This window comes from Rhinolophus sinicus, linkage group LG10, assembly GCF_036562045.2.
Source record: "Rhinolophus sinicus isolate RSC01 linkage group LG10, ASM3656204v1, whole genome shotgun sequence".
Lineage (NCBI taxonomy): Eukaryota > Metazoa > Chordata > Mammalia > Chiroptera > Rhinolophidae > Rhinolophus > Rhinolophus sinicus.
The window spans coordinates 59,599,136-59,623,597 of record NC_133759.1 but is presented as its reverse complement, the minus strand read 5'-3'; the positions used below and the strand labels follow the sequence as shown (position 1 = coordinate 59,623,597).

At 37.3% G+C, this 24,462-nt stretch overlaps 1 protein-coding gene across 3 annotated transcripts in view; it reads right to left on the bottom strand.

Annotated features, from left to right (window-relative positions):
- Positions 1–24,462, bottom strand: part of SLC25A26 (solute carrier family 25 member 26) — a 153,188-nt gene that overhangs the window by 26,968 nt on the left and 101,758 nt on the right. For all 3 annotated transcript variants that reach the window (XM_019757175.2, XM_019757179.2, XM_019757178.2), the window contains one exon: positions 2,038–2,082. In XM_019757175.2, the coding sequence (XP_019612734.1) occupies positions 2,038–2,082 (45 nt within the window). The remainder of the gene's footprint in view (positions 1–2,037; positions 2,083–24,462) is intronic.

Here is a 24,462-nt window from a genome sequence, read left to right as displayed (position 1 = left end):
TCAGGAAACAACTTAAATGTGCATTAACTAGTAAATGGATAAACAAATTGTAGGACATCCATACATTGAAACGCTACTTAGTGACAAAAAGGAAGAGACTACTGGTATAAGCAAAAAAATGAATCTCAACAGAATCATATTAAGTGAAGCAAGCCAGGCACAAAATACTAAATAGTGTGTGGTTCTATTTATGTGATATTATGGAAAAGAGAATGCTACAAATATTCTATATTTTGGTTATGGTGGCAGTCATAAACATAAAAATGCACACTTATAAAGGGTGAATTTTCCTGAATGGGAGTTATTCCTCAATAACCCTGACTTAAGCGTGTGTACCGTATATATTTTAACATTTGCTCAAAGAAAATGGTTAAAGCTTAACATTTTATCTATGATTACTCTGAAAAAGTCTAGATATTTCTTAACTAGCTAGAATACTACAAATGTCCTTGATACTGAAAAGAAACCCCAGACTTTCCCCTTTTTGGGCCTCAAAACATTGCTATGCATAGATAGGGCATGGACGTGAGAGAGTGTGCAGGAGCTGCGTGAATGCCGCTTATTGAGACACTAATAAAGTGAGTCTTGTTTGGGGACAGCTGTTGGCTCCACTGTCCTTTTGTCGCACACAAAAGAGGAGAGCTGTTATGCTCAGGGACTGTGACCTTCTCATTGGATAGCTGTTACATCATGCCCGGAAACCCTGCCGGAGAAATCCATTCTCGCCACGCACCACAGAGAAAATGGTAAAAACAAAAACAAACAAAACAACAACCATGAATGATCCCAGAAACTACATTAAACAAACTGTATTACGCCTTAAAATCTGATAAATTATAAGATCTATTTCTCAACAGTTAACAGGCCAGAGTTTTTATGAGTAATGTTTTGTCATTTTATCCTCAGTATAGAATCTCAAAAGCATATTTTTTAGAGTCCAAATAATTTTTGTTATTCTTCAGAACACGTTCTGCACGAGCACTCTATGATGCCCAATCCCACATGCCTATGGGAGTAATTCCTTTACTTTCTGTATTACCAAATGCCTACCTAGATACTTTGCCATTTTATAGTTTGGTCATTTATAAACCATTTCACTTGAACAAAGGCTTTCAAATTCTTTTGATCATTATCCAGTGAGAAATAATTTTACATTGTAACCCAGTACAGAGATGTGTATGTACAAGAGCATACAACACTGAAGTTTTGCAAAATAAGCCTTATCCTTACTACACAGATGTTCTCTATTAATAATTTTCTTTTTTACTCATCTTTAAATTGTTGACAAACACCCATACAATTCATATCATGACCCACAAGTTTTAAAATCATCGCATCAGAAGATAAAAAAACAAACACATCTCTGCATATCTGAACACAGGTTTTTAAAAATTCATTTGTTTGTTTTTAAACATGAGTGACCTGCTGAGGCTTACTCACAATTCACCACACTCTGTGCCTTCTCACTGGGGGCTCGTAGCCCTAGAAGAGTGAGCAGCAAAGACGGAAGGGGCTGGCAGGCAGGCAGAGCAGCACGCCCCCTGCACTCCTTTCTGCCCACCAGTAGGTGTGGGGCGGGAGGTCTGGCCTAGGACTACAAATACTTAGGGCCTTGCTTTCTTTCATTTTCCACTTACCCTCATTGTTATTCCTTAACTTCTACACACACACACACACACACACACACACACACACACACGGGTGAGGGCAGGAAGAGACAGAAAGACAGAGACAGAATGAAGCGAAATAAATTCAACTGGGTGGAAAAAGAGCAGCAATACAGAAGAAAGAAAAGCAGTTTTTCCTTAACATCTGAGGATTTCCGCTGCACCCATATGCTTATTTCTCAGTGCCGCAGACACCTGAACAAGTTTAGAAGACTGAATTGGCGTGTAAATCATACACAAAAAACATTTTCAACTCTTAATAATTTTGAGTTTTTAAACAGTTAGTCAATATTATATTCTACCATTCCACACTGAAACGATTGGTTATTTATGATAATTAGAAATTTTATATGAAGATTGGAAAACTTACTTTTAAGGACTCCCACAGGGGAAACTGGACCAACGAGAAAGGAATCTGAAGAGAGAAAAAATTGAATAAATTAGGCAGAAAAGATTAGACTTTGCCTAGCATTACTATATGAACCCATAATTATTATTTAGAAACATTATTTCATTTTAACTTTATATAATAAAGCTAACATTAAACAAATGTATAGGTTTAGTATATACAGATTTTAGAAAACAAGTTAACTGTAACTGCGTTTAGAGTTCTACTGGAGCCCAAGTCACATAAAATGATGCTGTGACATCCTTTTGAAATGGAAAGAGAAGCACAATATGGAGTGCTTCTGAAATGACAAAATAAATATTTCCCATCACAAGTAATAAAGACTTTAAGGACTTGACATTTTTCTGCTTAAGAGCTAGAGCTGTCTACTCCTTGGCATGACATGTGTTAAGGATCAAAAGGGAAATGGGATGAGAAGAGAGATGGAGGGGAAGAGAGAGGGTGAGAGAGAAAGAGTTGGGAGTGGGTGGAGAGAGGGAAAGGACCAGAAAGGGGAGAGAGAAAAGGAGAAGGGAAAGAAATAAGAAAGGGCAGAGAGGAAAAGAGGAGAGGTGAAAAAGAGAAGGAAAGAGGGGCAGAAAGAAAGAAAGAGAGGGCAAGAGAGAAGAAGAGGATAAGGAAAGGGGGGGTAGATGAAGGGGAGATAGAAAGAGGAAAAAGAAGTTGGAGAGAGAGAAGAGTGTGGAAGAAAGGAAGAAAGAAAGAAGGAAAGGAGAGAGACAAGGGGGAGATGAGTGAGGAAAGGGTAGAGAGGGCAAAGCAGGGGGATGGAGTGAGGAGGTGGGGAAGAGAGAAGACAGACAGAGCCACTGGCAGGAGGAAGCTGAGAACAGGACTAGAGGAACAGAACACTGAGGTTGGAAGTCTGCACCGCTCAAGGAAAGAGCAGCTATCACTGTTGGAGGGGTGGAGGGCCCCAAACAGACGGGAAGTAGAACAGGGCCTGAAAGCCTGAGATACGTATGAGAGCGGTACGTAGGAGAGAAGATTAACGTGTAGTAATGAAGTATGAGTGGGGGAGATAATCAACAACACACTTACATAACAAGCATTAACAATTAGTTGTATGACAATAACAGCTAGAATTACCAAGCACTTTTCATGTGTTGGGCACTGAGCTAACAAGCACTTTCTTAGGTTTTATTTCACTAAATCCTCACAACCCTAAAAGACGTTTAGGTATTATTACCATCCCCATTTTACAGATGAGGAGAGGGAGATTCAGAAAAGCTGTATAATTTGCCTAAAGGCACACAGTTAGGAAGTAAGAAGTCCAGACAACCTGACTCCAGAGCCCTGACTAGTATTCTATCTAAAATACAACTAAGTAAATTTATCTGCATATAGTAAATTCACCCTCAGTATAATCTACTTGTTTTTAATTGAACTTTCTAAAATTCTAAAATAGAAGCCACCTCCATATTTCTTAAAGTAAAAATACCTTAACTCCAGGGCACCCTACACACCAGCCAACGGGCTCGTGCTAGGGATGCTGCTGTCACAAGCCATGGCTCCAGGGTTGTTATTCTGCATTCAGCTCATTTCCAAGTGAAAAGTAAACGTGGACTGTGAACATTGACAATATGGGTATGTGAGGAGTAGGTAAACGCTGCGCTTGCCTGCTCTCACGACCACACTAAAATTACAACTAGCCTGACGTCTAGCTGAGCAGAAGTCTTAAACAGAAGTCACATCGAGACTGGTAGGAGTGGTGGTGATGCAGAATGGGCTGGTCCCCACACACATGGGTGGCAGTTAAAAATCAGAAGGATATCTTGGCTGCAGCGGTCCCCCCTGAGGAGCAAGAAGTCCCAGCCCCACACCAGGCTCCTCAGCCCAGGGTTCCAGTACCAAGAAGGGAAAACTCCACAACTTCTGGTTGTGAAAAACAGCAGAGATTGTAGCTGAGTGAGACGGAGTGTGGCGGGAGTCCCAGGCGTTTCTCTTAAAGGGTCCATGCACGGACTTACTCTCTGACACACTCATTCACGCTGAACTCCAGCACTGGGGCAGCCGCTGAAAAGGCACCAGGGACGTAAGGGGAGGAACCAAGTTGTCTGGCTTCAGAGCAAAGGCTGGAAGGGCAGCTTTCTCCCAGACAGAAGTGCTGGCAGAAGCCATTGTTCCTTTGTTGAGCCCACCTCCCTCCAAGCGTGTAGACACAGGCAGACATCATTTCTGAGTCTCCATCAACGTGGCTAACACTATTTGCCTGGCCCTGGTGATTCCCAGAGACCCTGCCCCTCCCAACTTTTAGGCACATCAACTATGCTTCCAGTGGCTTTTCCACACAAACAGACTGACTTGGCTCATGCCACAGACTTTCCTAATACCTCTCAAAGGCTCACAAACTCCAAACAAGCAGCTTCTGGCCTCAGCATACCCCATACCTCTTGCTAAGCAGCCCTAAACCCGGAATTGGTGGCAACTGGCCTCAGTTTGCAACTTAGCCTCTCCCAGGTACCTCTAAGCCCAGCATAGAATCATTTGTTGATTCATGCCAGGTGGCCTCAGGCAGGGCACAGGCTTTAGCTGAATGTGGCCTGTGGCAGAGCCCCTCCCAGGAGTTCCCAGGGCCAACACGCCCAGTGGCCACCTTCAGACTGAGCCAGAGCACCACCTGACTGCTTCTGCAGATGACACACCCAAAGGGCAGATTGGGCAGGTATGAGAGACCCACTAAATAGAACCCTGCTCCACAGGGTCAGCCCCTGCACACAGCTCCTCCACTGCAGTCACAGCCAGTCCTCACAACCAATCAGTCTGAGGGTCAATCCTCCCACTGATGTGTCAATATCAAGGCTCAACTACAATAGGAGGCACATACAACCCCCACAAGGGACACACATGCAGCACCCAGCTCAGGTGACCAGGAGACTGTGCCACTGGGCCCCACAGGACACCTACTACTACATAAGGCCACTCTACTAATACCAGGAGATATGGCAGCCCTACCTAATACCCAGAAACAAACATAGTCAGGCAGCCAAAATGGGAGGGCAAGGAAACATGTCCCAAATTAAAGAATAGAAAAAAGTTCCAAAAAAGAACTAAACAAAATGGAGACAAGCAATCTACCAGATGCAGAGTTCAAAACACTGGTTATAAGGATGCTCAGTAACCTCAGGGGGAACTTCACCAAAGAGATAGGAAACATAAAAATGGAGATAGAAAACATAAAAAAGAACCAGTCAGAAATGAAGACTACAAAAGTGGAATATATTAGAGGGAATGAACAATAGATTGGATAAAGCAGAGGTTTGAATCAGCAATTTGGAACATAAGGTAGCAGAAAACATCCACTCAGAACAGCAAAAAGAAAAAAAGAATCCCCCCAAATGAGGAGACTTTAAGGAGCCTCTATGACAACATCAAGAGTACCAACGTTCACATCATAGGGGTACGTGAAGGAGAAGAGAGAAGACAAGTAACTGAAAACCTATTTGAAGAAATAATGACAGAAAACTTACCTAACCTGGTGAAGGAAAGACATAAAAGCCCAGGAAGTGCAGAGTCCCAAACAAGATGAACCCAAAGAGGCCCACACCAAGACACATCATAATTAAAATGCCAAAGGTTCAACTCAAAGAGAGAATCTTAAAAACAGCAAGAGAAAGCAGTTAGTAAACTACAAGGGAGCTCCCATTAGACTGTCAGCTGATTTGTCAACAGAAACTTTGCAGGCCAGAAAGGATTAGCATGAAACATTCAGGGTTATGAAAAGTGAGGACCAACAACCAAGGGTAATCTACCCAGCAAGGTTATCATTTCAAATCTAAGTTCAGATAAAGAGCTTCCCAGACAAGAGAAAGCTAAGGAAGTTCATAACCACCAAACCAGTATTACAAGAAATGTTAAAGGGACTTCTTTAAGAAGAAAAAAAGATCAAAAATATGAATAATATTAATAAAATGGCTATAACTACACATCTATCAACAATTACTTTCAATGAATTAAATGCTCTAATCAAAAGACATAAGGGGGCTGAATGGATAAGAAAACAAGACCCTTACATATGTTGCCTAGAAGAAACTCACTTTAGATCAAAATACACACATAGACCAAAAGTAAAGGGATGGAAAAAAAAATATTTCATGAAAATGGAAACAAACAAAAGAAATCTGGAGTAGCAATACTTGTACCAGACAAAATAGACTTTAAAACAAAGGCTATAACAAGAGACAAAGAAGGACCCAGTTATCCCACTTCTGGGCGTTTATCTGAAGAAACCCAAAAGAGTACGTCAAAGGGACACGTGCATCCATGTGTTCACTGCAGCATTATTTACAATAGCCAGGATATGGAGGCAACTTGGGTGTCCCTGAATGGATGAATGGATAAAGAAAGGGTGGCACATAAATACTATGGAATAGTACTTGGCCATAAAAAAGAGTGAAATCTTGCCATCTGCAACAACATGGAAAGACCTACATGGGATTTTGCTGAGTGGAGTAAGGCAGACAGAGAAAGATAAAAACCATATGATTTAACTTATATGTGGAATCTAAAGAACATGATAAACTAACAAACATAACAGCAACAGACTAATAAATACAGAAATACTTTGATGGTTGCCAGATGTTAGGGGAGTTGGGGTGGGTGAAAAGGGGGAAGGAATTAAGAAGTACAAATTGGTTGTTACACAGTAGTCATGGGGATGTAGGGTATAACATAAGGATTATAGTCAATAATATTTTAATAACTGTATGGTATCACATGGGTACTAGATTTATTGGGGTGGCTACTTCATTAGTTATATAGATGTCTGATCATTATGTTGTACCCCTAAAAGTAATATAATATTGTATGTCAACTGTAATTGAAAAATTAAAAAATATATATTTAAAAAATATAGGTATTTGAGTGTGTGTGTTTGTGTGTGTGTTTGTTTGTTAGAGACCACAATTTTGAAGGAATTAATGGCATTAAATTAACGGCATTAAACCTTCCCATGAATTAAGGGCATTAAATTACTTCTAAAATATTTATTATACTTAATCAGAAATTAAGAGTCTAACATCATTTCTCTTACTCTGCTGGAAGAAATGATGGTCCTGGGCCGGACAGTGGCCACAGAAAGAAAATCTGTCTTCCATGCAGACAGGAAACGGCAGTGAGGGGGAGCGGGGGGGGGGGGGAATCAATGTCAATAGATTAGTTTAAGCTGACAAACTAGAAACTAGAATCTTAGAGAAGTTTGTCACCTTCATAAGCAATACCCCACCCCATATGTTAAAGTTCTACAATAGGAGTCAAATTTAGTTTAGTATTTTTGTCACCAAACCATGAAAGGATCTGACACTGTCCATTCTGAAACTAACGTGCTCAATTTCCAATTAATTATCAAAACCCAAAAAACTGTATAATAGTTTTCTAAAAGCTTTACTAAATTTTTAAAAATACACAATATGTAATAAAATACCCAAGAAGATGAACAGGCAGATGATTTTAATGTTCTTCTTTATACTGGTTCTTCCCAAATGTATCACATTTTAACAAGAATGTAAATATTTCACATTTACAAGATGAAAAAGGCCTTATAACTTATCATCGTCCATGCTAGCATTTTTCATTTCTTGATTAAAATAACCCATAAAACTGCATTGTATGTTATGTGCACTTTTCTGGTAGTTAATAAATAATATTAGCTTTTGAATCCTATAGATGAACATTTTACCCGTTTTACTCTATTTAAAGTTATTCGTTAAATGGTTCCTTTAATTTAAAGAACTAATTTAAAAATCACACATTTGAAATGGCCAAACTATCTCATTGGGTATTTATTTTTAAAAATTAGCTGACAGTAAATCCTGACTTTATTCTCTAAAACAAGACTAACTGACAGTCTAAGGTAATTAAATGTGCTATAAATGTTTAAATAATTAAATTTATTTTTGGTTCCTGGTAGTAAAATATCCCTCTAACTATCCCTCTGAATGTGTGAAAATTTTTCAAATATTCTTCACGTCAAAGTCTTATTGAATGCGTCTTGTCATTTATTATACGAAGAAACAATAATGAAAATGTGTTCCCCACATGTGAAAAAGTACTGCCAGCAAATATGGCTCCACAGCTAAAACAAATACTTCTCCCAAGTTCTACAGTCCCCAACATGGCCTGTCAGAAAGCTAGCTCCCTCCCCATGTCTGGTTTGGAATTACATAACAGTGATGTTTCTTCAAAATGTGGAATTTTAAACCCCAAACAGATGTAAGCTGTTATTCTAAAATGTTTTATAGATGAAGAAAATGAATAGCTGCACTCAGAGGTCTTATATTCCAAAACACAACATACCCATTTTATTGCACCAAAAGTTACAAAATGGCTCACTGTTGTGACCTTTTTAATGCCTCAATTTAAGATGGTTTTGTTTGAATAAGGTTGTTAAGACCCAGGGCACTAATAAGTGAGCGGCAGTAAACCCAGCTACCATCAAAGAGCAGATGTAGAGGGGAAAAAACCTGCTAAAATTTAACATGGATTCCTCTAGTAATTAACATAGTAGTAATTCTATACAAGAGTGCATCTGAGGATTCCACATGAAGTAGATAAAAAGGGTGTGGTAAACAGGGGAAGGAAGTGCAGGGCATTATTTAAAAAATAAAGAACGTATAAAATTACATTATGAGCATGCTTTTCCTATCACCAAGTACTGGCCTAGAATCATCCCTGAAGCCAATAAATGTCTATAACCTTATAAGTCCCTTAACAAATCATGTGATTTACAATGCAACTGAGGGGATATGAAGAGACTTCTCAGATATCATTTAACTCTAAAATTCTGTTTGTCAATGGAAAGATCAAATTAGAAAACAAATGCATTTTTTTTTAAATAAGCCTTGATTGTAAGCTGGAATGAACATAGTACCACTACAAGTGATCAAGGAAGCCTAAGGAACAAGAAAGTACATGTAAAAAGCTGTGAAAGCTATCATACTTTCAGAAACAACCAACCCCAAAATTCTCTCGCAATAAAACCAAAACACAATAGAATCACTGAAACTGTTTGCTAAGCCCTCAAATCAGAAGTGGCTTGAAAAATAATAGCGTGGAGATCGGGGTGGGTCCAATGACGGGCCCATTTCAATTTTCAAGGGATCCTGTAAGTGAACCACAGGGTAGTTCCTCTTTGTTGTGTGACAGTGTCCAAATTTCTGTGCTTGATTTAGTATTTTCCATTCTAGTATCACACAATGACAAAGCCATTTCTCCTTTTAAATACTCTGTGCCTTTTCCCATTCAATCCCAGCAGTAACCAAGGACAAATAAAGGTGAAGACCTGAAAGGCTGTGACCTCAAAGTGACCTGTTACTAAATTTCAAAAGTGAGACCTTTACAAAGCTGGTCTGCTAGCACGTGACATACCAAGAAAAAAATTCTAACAATAAATATATAGTGTTTTTTAAATTTAACAACTATAATCCATTTATGTGCTCTGCACAGAGAAAAGAATGCAAACCTAATAAAGGAAATTAACTGAAAAGTTGGAAAAATTGAAAGTGAATTACTCCCCACATTTCTAAAACATACTAAAATTCCTGAAGCATCTTTCCAACGAAAGTGCACAATGGACATAAGGATATGAAAATCTAATACAGAAAAGGAGTGTGAGCAGTGTGATTCTGAAGCAAACCTATTAGATCTCAAAGGCAGGAGCACTGAGAGTATTAACACTTACTACAAAGCTATAGTAAGCAAAACAGTGTGGTAGTGGCATCGACACAGGCATACAGACCAATGGAATAGAACAGAACAGAGTGCCCAGAAATAAACCCTTGCATAAACGATCAAATGATCTTTGACAAGAGTGCCAAAACCACTCACTGTGGAAAAGACAATGGGTGCTAGGCAAACTGGATATTCACATGCAAACGAATGAAGCTGGACCCTATGCAAAAATCATACCTTATGCAAAAATTAACTCAAAATCGATCAAATATTTAAATGTAAGACCTAAAACAATAAAACTCTTAGAGGAAAATATTCATGACATTGGGTTTGGCACTGGTGTCTTGGATCTCACACCAATCCACATGCAACAAAAGCAAAATTAGACAAACGGAACTACATCAAAATTTCAAACTTCTATGTCTTAAAGGACACCACAAACAAATGGGAGAAAATAAACTTCAAATTAAATATCTTATATAAGGGATTCATGTTCAGAATATATAAAGAACTCCTACACCTCAACAACAACAACAAAATAAACAACCCAATATTTTAAATGGGCAAAGAATTTGAATAGACATTTTTCCAAAAAAGATATACAAATAGTCAGCAAGCATATGAGAAGATACTCAACATTACTAATCATTAGGGAAATACAAACCAAAACCACAATGAGATATCACTCATTAGGAAATTACTATCAAAAAACCCCCCAGAAAATAACAAGTATGGAGAAGGATGTGAAAAAAATTGGAACCCTTATGCTCTATTTGTGGGAATGCACAGTGGTGCAGCTACTTGGAAAACAGTATGGAGGTTCCTCAAAAATTAAAATAGAACTACCATATGATCCAGCAATTCTACTTCTGGGTATATACACTAAAGAACTGAAAGTAAGATCTCAGAGAGATATTTGTACATTCATGTTCATAGTAGCAGTATTCACAATAGCCAAAAGGTGGAAGTAACCCAAGTATTCACTGATGGATGGAAGGATACACAAAATATGGTATATACATACAATGGAATATTAGCCCTAAAAAGAAGGAAATTCTGACATGCTACAGAATGGATGAACCTCGAGTACATTACAGTAAGTGAAATATGCCAGTCACAAAAAGACAAATACTGTGTGACTCCACTTATGCGACGTATTTCATATGAGTCAAATTCATAGAAACAGAAAGTAAAATAGAGGCTGCCAGTAGAATGGTGGCTGGGAGAAGAGGGAGTATGGAGTTACTGCTTAATGGGTATTGAGTTTCAGTTCTGCAAAATGAAAAGAGTTTGGAGGCGGGTTTCACAACAATGTGAAAACGCTTAATACAACTGAATTGTACACTTAAAAATAGTTAAGATGGTAAGTGTTATGTGTATCTTGCCACCATTTATTTGTTTAATTTTTAAAAAGATACTGTTAATAGAAAGGCAAGCTACGGACTGGAAGAAAATATCTGCAAAACATATCTGACAAAGGATTTCTATTCAAAATATAAAAAGAAATTTCAATACTTAATAGAAAAACTAATAACCCATTTTTTTAAATGCACAAGACTTCAACAAATATTTCACAAAAAATGATATACAAATCACTAATATAAACACATGAATATATATTCAACATCATTAGTCATCAGAGAAACGTTACTAAAAACACACTGAGAAAACAGTCAGGTGGTAGGTACCTCAAAAAGTTAAACATAGAATTATCATATAGCCCAGCAACTCCACTCCTAGTTATAGACCCCAAATAATTGAAAACAGGGACTCAAACAGATACTTGTACATAAATCTTCATTGCATCATTATTCACAATAACCGAACAACCCAAGTGTCCTAAACAAATAAATGGATACACAAAATGTAGGATGCCCATACAGTGGAATATTATTCAGGCATAAAAAGGAATGAAGTTCTGACATGTGCTAAAATATAGATGAACCCTGAAAATATTGAGCCAGATACAAAAGGACAAATATTGTATGATTCTACTTATATGAAATAGCTAGAATAGGCAAACTCATAGAGACAGAAAGCAGATTAAAGGTTGCTGGGGCTCCAGGGAGAGGGGAGAGGAGGTGGGGTTACTGCTTGAGGAGCACAGTTTCTGTTTGAGGTGATGAACAGTAGTGATGGTTGCACTACACTGTGAATGATGTGTACACTTAAAGTGATTAAAATGGCAGATTTCATGTTATATCTAATTACCACAATTAAAAAAATATTTTTTAAAAGCACACATTGAAGTACCATTATACAACCGCTACGATGACTAAAATGAAAAAGACTGACAAAACCAAACAATAGTACTCTCATATTTTGCTGATAGGGATTTAAAACAGAAGAATCACTTTCCAAAGGGGTTTTCTAAGTTTTTATTTGATCCAGAAATTCCACTCCTAGGTATGTATTCAAGAGCAATGACGATATATACCAACAATAAGATTTGTGCATGAATGCCACAGCAGCTTGAATCACAATAGTTAGTATCCATCAACAGGGGAAAGGCTCTACAATTTGTGGTATATTCATAGAGTAGACTATTAGGAGTAAAATGGAAAGAACTACTGATACATTCTACAACACTGATGATTCTCACACACATTATGTCAAGCAAAAAAAAAAAATCAGACACAAACAGTTCATACTGTATAATTCAATTTATATAAAGTTCTAAGAAGAGGCAGAACAACCTGAGTGGGCAGACTGACTGGGATGGGATACCAGAGAATGTTCTAGGGATATGGGAACATTCAATATCATAGTCGGGGTGTGGAGTACATGAGCATATCCGTTCAAAAGTATATATGATTTGTGATTTCAACGTATACAAATTTTACCTACAAATATACCTATAAAAAATTCAATAGTAATCAAGGTGAAGAGTAGATGAAGATACATAAATAAAATATTCAGAATATTGATAACTGTTGAAGCTTGGTGGTGGGTACTCTGGGGTTCCTTATACTCTTCTGTTTATCCTATGTTTTAACTTTTCCTTAATAAAAAGTAAATGTACAAGTAAAGCATGACTGTTCTCATCGTTACATGACTGTTCTCATTCACATACAGAAGCCTGGAAATAAAGGTGAAAGTGAGCTCCCTATCTCCAATTAACCAAAGTTAACTGACATTAACAGTTTGGGTTATGCCTTCTCATTTATCTGAATATACTTAGGGTTTTTTCAAATTAGACATTAGTGTGTATATAGTTCCAAAATTTGATTTTTCCCCCTAAACAACATCATAGAGATATTTCCTTGTTGGTTAATATAGATCAGTCATTTCTGACCACTGCATAGTATTTCATGATATTTAACTATTCCCTTGATGGTTTATTTCTAATTTTTTCCAGATAAAACACTATTTTTTGTTTAATTGATAATTTCTAATACATAGGAGATTATAGATATAGCATAGATTGTAAACATATAATTTCTGAGCATATCTAATAACATAGAAGGCTAAGGGCCAACATTAGCCCTGCATTAGAATAACTGTCCTTAAAAATGCCTGGTGTTAATATTCAGGAATATCAGAGCGCACAGATCCTCTTTTAGGTATCAAGTTTAAGAAATCAATCAAAATGAAAATCTGAAAGTCACAATGGCTTTCTCATACCAAGTGAGTGATTCTAACACACCATTCAACATTAACTGACTCCTAGTAAATGTTCAGTACTTGCATTAAGATTTAATCCTGTTTCCACAGGTCTGTAAACATTACTTCTGCAGTGGAATTATGGTGTCAAGAATTACTAACCTATGCCTGACTTAGGAGAATGTAAATACGAGGTCACAAGTTGATGCAAGTTGTGCACTTACACACACTTCCCCCCCACCAAAAGAAACTATTTTTGGTCGTTGGGAATTCTTAAGAATAAAATTAGAAATACTTTAAAAAGTTTTCCTACCTTTATATACATATACACACATATACACCGATTCCTTCAGTGATCTATTTATTTTCATTGGCTTCTTTAATGAAGTGTGGATTGTCCCACAATTCTTATAATAATCAGCAATTAGAAAGATTCTTGCTAATGAAACCTGAAATTTTCTTTTTGTGTATAAGCAGCAAAGGAAGAAGTTCCTTTTCAGTTCTTCACAGAGTCATTTCCAATATGTTAAGCAGTGTTGATTTAAGCCTTCTAAGAAAACATCCACAGAGTAGTTGAGGGAGGTACTTGAGACTCAGAAATTTCAAAACCAGAATTCCTGTCAAGATGTTAGAACTCTTGCACAGGGTCAGGAAACAGATGTTTTCAGTTGGAATTTGCATGCAAATTTAATCCCTTACAAAATATAATCAGGTTGTTCTTAAGATGTTTTTCTGCAGCTGAGAATGGCATTAGCTTGTATAGTTCAGTTGTCTTTCCCACCAACTACTCCTTCCTTCCCTTGCAGCCGGCACATTTAGCTCTTTACTCAGGAAGCAAAAACGGGGCTAGGAAAAATGAGTAACCACCCCCTCAATAAGTCCTACAAGAGAAAGTAGATTCTTTTACTTATTATTCTACCAAGTGTCCTTGTAAACTAAGACACATGCTTATTTATCCAGGTTTTCCCCATTTCTAAAGCAACCATTTTTTTGGTAATAAAGATGTTCTCTTTCCCAAACTCTTAACAAATAAAAATAAAATTAATTAATTAAATTTAGAAGACTAACCAGGAGCAATAAACATCTCACCTAATATTCAAATCATCTGTATAGGGCCAGCCTGCTGGCTCAGGCAGTTGGAACTCCGTCCTCCTAATGCCGAAGGCTGCCGGTTCGATTCCCACATGGGACAGTGGTCTCAACCACAAGGTTGCAGGTTCGACTCCTCAAATCCTGCAAGGGATGGTGGGCTCTGCCCCTGCAACTAAGGTTGAACACGGCACCTTAAGCTGAGCTGCCGCTGAGCTCCCGGATGGCTCCGTTGGTTGGAGCGCGTCCTCTCAACCACAAGGTTGCCGGTTTGACTCCCGCAAGGGATGGTGGGCTGTGCCCCTGCAACTAGCAAGGGCAACTGGACCTGGAGCTGAGCTGCGCCCTCCACAACTAAGATTGAAAGGACAACTTGTCTTGGAAAAAATCCTGGAAGTACACACTGTTCCCCACTAAAGTCCTGTTACCCTTCCCCAATAAAATCTGTAAAAACAAAAAAAACAAATCATCTGTATAGATACTATGGATACATTCTTTGGGTGTTTACCCAAAACAAAATAAGTCATAATTAAAAACGAATCATGAAAAACAAAAATAGGTTGTATAGTGGTTTAGGCTATGTGAGTAGCTCACTCGTTCCCTCTCTCCCTCCCTCCCTCCCTACTTACCTCTCTCTCTCTCAGCACCACCACCCAACGTCCCCAAATAATCCAGTGCTAGTAAAAATGTATTTGAAACCAGCCCCACTAACATAACATGACAAGAAGGAGGCTGAGCAGTAATGTGGCACTGACCAATTTATAGTACGGTCAGAAGAAACAAGGGGCTGAGTGAGCAGAAGAAAATACAGTAAGCTTATGTGGGGACAGAGCCAGGATTGCAGTTTCCAGGCTCTCAGCCTCACGTGGAAAGGTGTTCACTCGGTAAATGGCCATCAACTGTGATTGGATGGCCATCAGCTGTGGCTAGTTGGCCGTCAGCTGTAACCAGTGAGCCATTGGCCACTAATATAACTGCCGTGGCTACGCTAGCAGCAAATGGGGGCTAGCAAGAAGATGGTGGCTGAGCTAGCAAGAGCGGATTGCAGTTAGCAGGGCGGATTGCAGTTAGCAAGTGAGGTTGGTTGGCAGAGAGAAGTGGACGGCGGGTTGCGGATAGTGTGGCTCCTGCTTCTTGTGTCTCCAACCCATTCGCCAGCGAGACTATAGTGGTATGACTCCCCTACCTATGGCTCCGTGGGTGTTTCTTTTTGGCCTTGCCATATCTTGTGTTCCTATGTGGGAAGCGGGACCAGAGACCCCACATGACACCCCACATGACAGCTTGGTAAGGGCAGGAAGTTAGCGGTGTCTGGCTTACATCTGATTATATCCCAGTGCTTGGCATAAATGAGTGCTCAGTAACAGTAGTACCTCGGTTCTCGAATGTCTCCTTTGATGAACATTTTGGTTTAGGAACGCCGTAAACCCTAAATTAATACTTCAGTTTTTGTAAACGCCTCGGAAACTGAACGTGTCACGTGGCATTCGCTGAATGCAAGATCCTGAGGCCTAGCTGTCGGCTGTTTTTGAACGTTTCAGAACTTGAACGGTCTTCCGGAACAGATTACGTTAAAAAACCGAGGTACCACTGTATTTCTTACGTGAACGAATGGAGGAAAAGAAAAGGAAAGAAGATAGGGAAAATAAGGTTGAGGGCAGAATTAGGGGAGAACCCAGGTCTCCTGGCTCACAGTCCAATGAATACTCTTTCTACTCAACTATTGATTCACAAATACTAGTTAGAACAATGTTCTGAGAGCTTAATAATAAGCAAAGTGAATACTGATTATATAGAAAAGGTATAAAATATAAAAATAAATCTCATTTGTTATATTTGTTAGTTAAGTCAACAAATCAGAATATATATATATATATATATATATATATATATATATACACACACACACACACACACACACACACACACACACAAACACACATACATATCTGTATCTCCCAGGAAATAGAAGCTAGAAGCTTTGGAAAGCCACTCTAGAAATGCTTCTCCAAGTAGTCAACTCTTATTTATTTATGATAATAGAAAAAAGCATTAAAGCCCAGAGGTTGAGAACTACAAGTAATCTACTCTGTACAATTATAGAAGAGGACTGATGGAAACTTGTTATACCTCTTAAAGCTCTGCTCAGAACGAGAACACTGTCACTTCTACAGACATTCCACTTACCAAAACAAATCATAATTCCAAGCCTGACTATGGGACAGGGACGAACTGCAAATCCTTTAAGACGGTAGGGCATATAATAAATCCTCTTACAGAAAAAGAAGCAGAGTTGAGAATTATAATTTATCCCACAGATTGTACAACTTCCATGCCTAATGCTTTTCTCTCCACTGTTGATAAGTCTAGGTAAAAGCATACATCCACAACCATTAAAGGAATGAAAAATCCAGGCCTCAAAAAGATGCCGGAAGATGATGAGATGAACTCACCCCCCTTTATCTCCACTATCATTTTCAATCTGTCTGCCGCAACAGACATAGGCCTGGAGCCTACAGATAGCTAAATGGAATTGAAGGCTTAGGCTCTTTGGAGTGTAAAGGAGAGGACTGGAATGTGCGTGGTTTTTTTTTATTTTATTTATTTTTTTTTTATTTCCTAGGAGCTGGGCAAGTGCCTGGAGACTAGCTTCTTGGAACCCTGGAAAAGGGACGATAAATGGTTCTAGAAAAGGTCTATAAGGGACTTTAAATGGTTCTAGAAAAGGCCTGGCATGTGAGATCTGATGACCCTTGGGGAGGGAGGGGTTTGTCTCCTTGAATCATTACAGGCCAAGACCACAAGTGAGCCCTAATGAGCTAATAAGGAAACTATGACAACATATAAGGAGGCTAAGCATCCATAAAGACAGTGACCAGTCAGAACAAAGGAGCAAACCCACAAGCAAACGGAGCTGCTTGAAAAGAGAGAGGTCAATAAGGGTCAGAAAAATAACAAGGGAACTTATGGAGATTTAAGTACAGCAGAGAGAATTCTTCCTGCATCTACAACCATGATTTTCCCAAGAAAACCATACAGTAGGATAACTGAAGAAAAGAAAGGATCATGGGAAAGATCCAAATTTGTGGTCTGTGAGAGCAAATGGAAAAAATAGCTCAAAGCAGCCAAACAGAAATCATGAAAGAGAAGATAAGAGATTTGGAGGACATATCTCATGAGATGAACAGTGGTTCCAGCAGAAGAAAGATAAACAGATAGAAGAAAGGCAATAACAAAACACACACCGGTAACAGAAGAAAATATACTTGGACCAAAGAAAGACCTCAATCTGCAGATTAAAAGAGTTTACTTTATTCTCGACACAGAGCTATGCATAACCTAGTAAATTCCTGAACTCTGTAAGAAAAAAATTTACAAGCTTGCAGGTAAAAAGAACACATTACTTACAGAGGGGAAAAGTTCAGAGAGGCACTGGACTAGTCATCTGCAACATGTGAAGCAATAGCAATGGTTCTAACAGACTACTGAGAGAAAAGGGGTGGCCAAATACCACACCTGGCAACTATCAGAAAAGAAAAAAAAAAGATGTGTGGATTCTCACAAAATCTATCACCCACATACCTCACACAACAAAATATCTGTGAAAGAACTGTGACTAAAGAGCAAATTAGAACAGAGACCCTCTGGGGGAAGGATGGAAGAGGGAATAGTAGCAAGAAACAGACTTTGTACTTGCACTTGCTTCTTCCTTATATATACAGTTTCAGGTATCTGTATCAATTCCACTGACTCTACTAACTATAAGAACAAGTGCTGCCAATTTAATTGTAAATCTAATTCTAAGAAACAATCAATTATAAGCCACATCTCAATCTCAGAAGTGCTAAAATGCAAAAACAAAACAAAAAAACAACAAAAACCCCTGCCTTTTAGAATTATGACACATGATAGTTTTATACACAGTTTAATCTAAATGAGTAATGATTAAGGGTCTGGCAGCATGTAATAAATTCTAAATCAGACCTGTTGAAACAAAACAGATGTACAGCAAAGCAATATTTACTAAGAGTTGAACTAAAAGTATTAGACTGTCTCGGCAAAATCTAGGAGTTAAGAGAGGGGCTAAAGGTAGTAGGAATAAAAGTATCCTAAAGTTCTCAGCTGAGCATGGGAGAGACAGGAAAAGAGGGAAGTGAAATATTCTAAAGTTCTCAATCTTACTGAGGAGGGGTGGAAGTAGAAGATATAAAAATGAACCAACCATCATAAAGTTAAGTCAGTGGAGAAAAAGCATGAGTATCTTACAATCAAATAATGGTAAACAAATATTTCTAATTAAAAGTACAGGGAAAGAAAAGGTAATCATTAATGGAATAGAAATGTTTAATAGAATTTCCAAAGTAAGAAGATTGAAACAAAAGAAAGGAACCCAAAATAATTTGATCAAACAGAAAAATAAGGGATAAGAAATCACAAGTAAAAATGTAGCAAACAAAGCAAGTTAAAAGAAAATCTATTTATACAACAGGTGAAGTAAATTATTACATTAAAAGATCTAACTATATTATGTTTAAAATAAAACAAAATGATAAAGAAATGCTTAAAATAAAAGGGTCAGCACAGAAATTAGGTTTAAAAGGTTAATAATGACTAAATGGGATTTCTTTTAAAAGAATATTAAAAGCCCTGATGAAAAAGATATGTTATAGTTAAAAATGGCCATATTACCCAAAGCAATATACAGAATTTAATGCAAGCCCTGTCAAAATCCCAATGGCAAAGAAATAGAACAGGTTTGTTCTATTTCTTTATCATCAGATTTGTATAGAATCACAAAAGACTCTGAATAGCCAAAGCAATTCTAAGGGGGGGGGGGAGGGGAAGGCTGGAGGTATCATATTCCCTGACTTCAATTTACACTACAAGCAACAATAATCAAAACTGCATGGTATTGGCAGAAAAACAAACACAGAGACCAATGGAATAGAACTGAGAACCCCAGAAATAAACCCACATATATATGGACAGATAATTTTCAACAAAGGAGCCGAAAACATACAATGGAGAAAAGAAAGCCTCTTCAATGAATGATGCTGGGAAAATTGGAAAGCCACATGCAGAACAATGAAACTAGACTGCTGCCATTTGCTATCTGTCACCATATACCAAAATTAATTCAAAATGGATCAAAGACCTAAACATAAGACCTGAAATAGTAAATTGCATAGAAAAAAACATAGGTACTCAACTTATGGACCTTGGGTTCAGAGAGGATTTTATGAATTTTAGCTCAAAGGTGAAGGAAGTAAAAGCAAAAATAAATGAATGGAACTGAATCAAACTATAAAGCACAGCAAAATAAATCAACAACAAAATAACAAGGCAACCGACCGAATGGGAGAAGATATTTGCAAACAATGCCTCCAATAAGGGGCTAATCTAATATCCAAAACAACTCAACAACAACAACAAAAAAATCCAATTGAAAATTGGGCAGAGGACCTGAACAGACACTGCTGCTAAGAAGACATACAACTGACCAACAGATACACAAAAAAATGCTCAACTTCACTAGCTATTAGGGAAATGCACATCAAAACCACAATGAGGTATTACCTCACACATGTTAGAACGGCTATCATCAACAAGACAAATAATACCAAGTGTTGGAGAGGCTGTGGCGAAAAAGGAACCCTCATACACTGTTGGTGGGAATGTAAATTGGTGCAGCCACTATGGAAAGCAGTATGGAGGTTCCTCAAAAAAATTATGAATAGAATTACCATATGACCCAGCAATCCCTCTTCTGGTTATCTACCCCAAAAATCTGAAAACATTTATCTGTAAGGATATATGTACCCCTGTGTTCATTACAGCTTTATTCACTGTGGCCAAGACATGGAAACAACCTAAGTGTCCTTCAATAGGTGATTGGATAAAGAAGATGTGATATATACTGGAATATTACTTGGCCATAAGAAAAGATGAAATGCTGCCATTTGCAACAACATGGATGGATTTTGACATTATTATGCGAAGTGAAATAGATAAGTCAGATAGAAAAAGTAGAGAACCATATGACTTCACTGATATGTGGGATATAAAACTGAAAGCAACACATGAACAAGACAAACAAACAAACAAACAAAATCTCACAGACGCAGAGAATAGTTTAGTGATTACCAGGTGGAAGAGGGTAAAGGGGATCAAATATATGGTGATGGAAAGAGAACTGACTCTGGGTGGTGAACACACAATGTGATATACAGATGACGTATTACGGAAATGTACACTTGAAACCTATATAATTTTACTAACCAATGTCACCCAAAAAAATTCAATTAAAAAAAAGGTATATTATAAACCTATACTCAACCAAACACGTAGCAGTTAAACGAATTAAAAACTAAAACTAGATAGGGATGCTGCTGTCAGCATATTAATCAACATTCCTTAAAGGTTCTGATGAACATAGTAAGACAAGAAAATGAACTAACTGGTGGTAACACAGGAAAAGAAGTGAGGAAGGAGAATGGAAAAGAACCCTTCTTATTCTCATACATGACTTTTGCCTTAGAAAACCCCAGAGTTTCTAGTAAAACAGTTCTAGATTTAATCAGAAAATTGAGTAATGTGGCTGGTTAGAGAGAAATTTAAAAGTCAGTACCTTTTGAAACCTATTCTATCAATAAGCTCCTAAAAAGAAAATCGGGGGAGCGAGTGAGTTCACAATAGTTAACAAAAACTAGAAATAAATACAAGAGGGGCATATGACCTATAATGTATAAACAAACTATAAAATTATATCAAAAGACATCAGAAAGGTCTGAAAAATGTAGAAACTATACTACATTCTTGTCAGTTCTCCCAAGCTTAACATACACATTTCATATTCTTTCAGTTATAAAGCTGTCTTTTTAAAAATTGTATATTACTCTAAACATTTACATGAAAGAATAAATGCCCACGCAGAGCCAAGAATATTTTGAAAAAGAAGAACAAAGGATGGGTTGGGGAAGGGGCAGAATTCAGGTTCAGATATCGGAATATATTATAAAGTTGCTTTCATCAAACGAATTCATTATTAGTCTAAAAGTAGATAAAACTATTAACATAACAATAGTGAACCAAGTAATAAATTTCAATATATATGGAGATTTAACTTATATAAAAAGTGGGGAAAGGTGCTAGCTAATACACTAAGGGCACCTAGAAGAAAAAAAGGACCCATCTTACTCCAGGCACAAAAAATAAACACTAGACAGATTAAATGTGAAAAAGACTGTTTTGATAAGAACCCTGCAAAAAAAAGTCTAAGAGAACATATGTACATTATGCAAAGGAGACCTTTAACCCAGAAGCTGTAATTGAGAAGACAGGCACATAAAAGAAATAAAAATTTACTACATAAAAGAATTAAAAATTTCTATAGCAAACAATGAAAAAGCAAAAAGCACAGACATCTTTGGGGGAAATATTTCCAATACAGAGGACACAGGCTTAATATTTATAAATACAAAGAGTTCTTACCAACTGAGAAGATTGTAAGACAAACATGGCAGAGGACAGAAAAGGGGCAAAATCACAGAAGAGCAATTCCCAGCGGTCACTGTTACCAACAAATGAACAAGAAGATACTCAAACTCAGGGAAATGCAAACTGAACTACCAAGGAGGTACCACTTAACACCAATGAGAATGGCAAGACTGGCGAGACCTGGTGTTCTCCCTACCGCAGGCAGGACACAGAATCCTCTGGTACACTGCTGGGAGATGTGTACATTGCTGGTTTTTAAAGCGTGTTCTAAACTAGAAACATCTATTTAAAAAAACATATCTTTAGATATGGCAAACCCACTCTCAGAAATTTATCCCACAAAAATAAAGCATTTCTGTAAAGGAGTCTTTACTGCTGTTCATAGTGGCGAACACCAGAAGGAAAATATATGAATGTCATTAATAGGGAAATGGTTGGACACATAATAATCCCCTACCACCGAACAGTAAACAGTCATTTAAAAGAATGAATTAGAACTATAACAGTTGACATGAAGAGCTTCTATCGGTATTGTTAAGACAGAAAACCAAAATATAAAAAAAATATATGTATCATGTAAGCCATCTTTTACAAAGCATAAAAACAAAAACTGTATTTGGATATTATTATGATATAAATAGTATGGAAGCAAATATAAAAGGATACACACAAACATTCATACACATATATTAAGTTATGAATATGGGTTATGGAGGGTGGATGGGGAGGGAAGTTAAGCAAAGGGAAAAGGGAAAAAAAAACTCATAGCAGGTATAACAGAATCATCCTCAGGCATTTTAAAAAATTTACATATATAAATATATGAAAAATTATAAAATTTAAAAAGAAAAGGGAAAAACTAGAAAGATACACCAAGAGAGGATTTTAGGAAATCTGAGATGTCAGAAAAATAGTATTGAATTTATCCTGTGTCACCTTGGAGCCCCAGTGCCTACCAGAAATGGTGAGCACATTACAAACATTCAAAAAAAAATGTATTTATACTAACAGAATAAAAAGCAAAAAAAAAAAAAGGCAGGGTGTGGAGAACCTTGGAGAAATGGCTGATTCTAGTACCAGGGCAGGAAATCTACAAGATGAGACTAGAGTGTCTTGTAAGGCCAGAAATTAAGGAAATACTCAAAATCAAAAAAACCAACACTCATATTGATGCGGATTTGTCACAGGGACACAGGAGCCAACTAAAGAGAGTACCCAATGGCCCAAACTGGAACAATTCAAGCAACAAAATTTAAAAATGTAGTATTGGATTACAACCCCCAAAATAAAATAAATATCCATGAATCATATTAATATAAGTGATTGAATCAATGAGTCTATTAGTGAGAAGAGACAAATCTGCACAAAAGAATTCCATGTAATTCATGTAGATAAACTGCCCTCAAGAAAGTGGAGCTTCACTGCCCTCTCCTTAAGGGAGGGCTGCACACAGTGACTTCCTTCTAAAGAGGACAGTGTGGAAAGGGGGTGGGGGGAGTAACTGCACAGGGGAGAAAACGGACAAGTACTACCTCAGCCAGGTGATCCAGCTCAGCACCTACAGGAGGAAGCCACGTTGGAACTATGTACCCTCACATCAGTCTCGTCAGGAGAAAAATGTTAGACAAATCTCAACAGAGAGGCATCCTATAACCAGGGGAGTTGGCCAGAACTCCTCAAAACTGTCAAAGTCACCCAAAACAAAGAAAGTCTGAGAAACTGTCATAACCTAGAAGATGCTGTGGAGACATAGTAACTAAATGTAATGTGATATCCTGGATGGGATTCTAGAAGAGAAAGAAGACATTAGGTAAAAACTAAGGAAATCTGAATACAGAAAGTATAGACTTTAGTTAATAATAACGTATCGAAACTGGCTCTCTAATTATTAACAAATGTATCATACTGATGTAAGATATTAATAATGGGGGAAACTGAGTACAGGGTATCTGGTGATTCTGTATTATGTAGGTAATAATTATGTAAAGTTCTATTAAAAAACAGACAAGTACTCTAAGTAAAAAAAAATCGCTGGAGCGCAACTATAAATGGGCATAATATTGGGATGATAAAAATTAGATTGTGTTATATAATTCCAACTCTGTAATTATACTAAAAATCATTGAATTCTACACTTAAAACAAGCAAATATAATGGTAAATAAATTATATCTTGATAAAGCTGCTAATAAAAATATCCTTGTATAAAAGGAGAAAGGTGTTTATATGAAGATATAATTTTATTTGCATTTTGGAGCACATTCATGACTGGAAAAAAATCTACATTTTCTCATCTCAAATAATAAAGACGAAGCCTCTCGAATACATTAAAACCCATAAGCCTGGAAATCATCATTTGATTGCCCCCCATGGAAAATATTCATAAATGAGAAAGTATGCTATTTGATAATTCGATTTCATATTATAACTACGGTAACATTTTAATTAAGTAGCTTCCTTATTTAAAAATTAGGGACATGTGATAAACCTACACAGCTATAAAATGAGTGAAAAAAGTGACTAATATTTT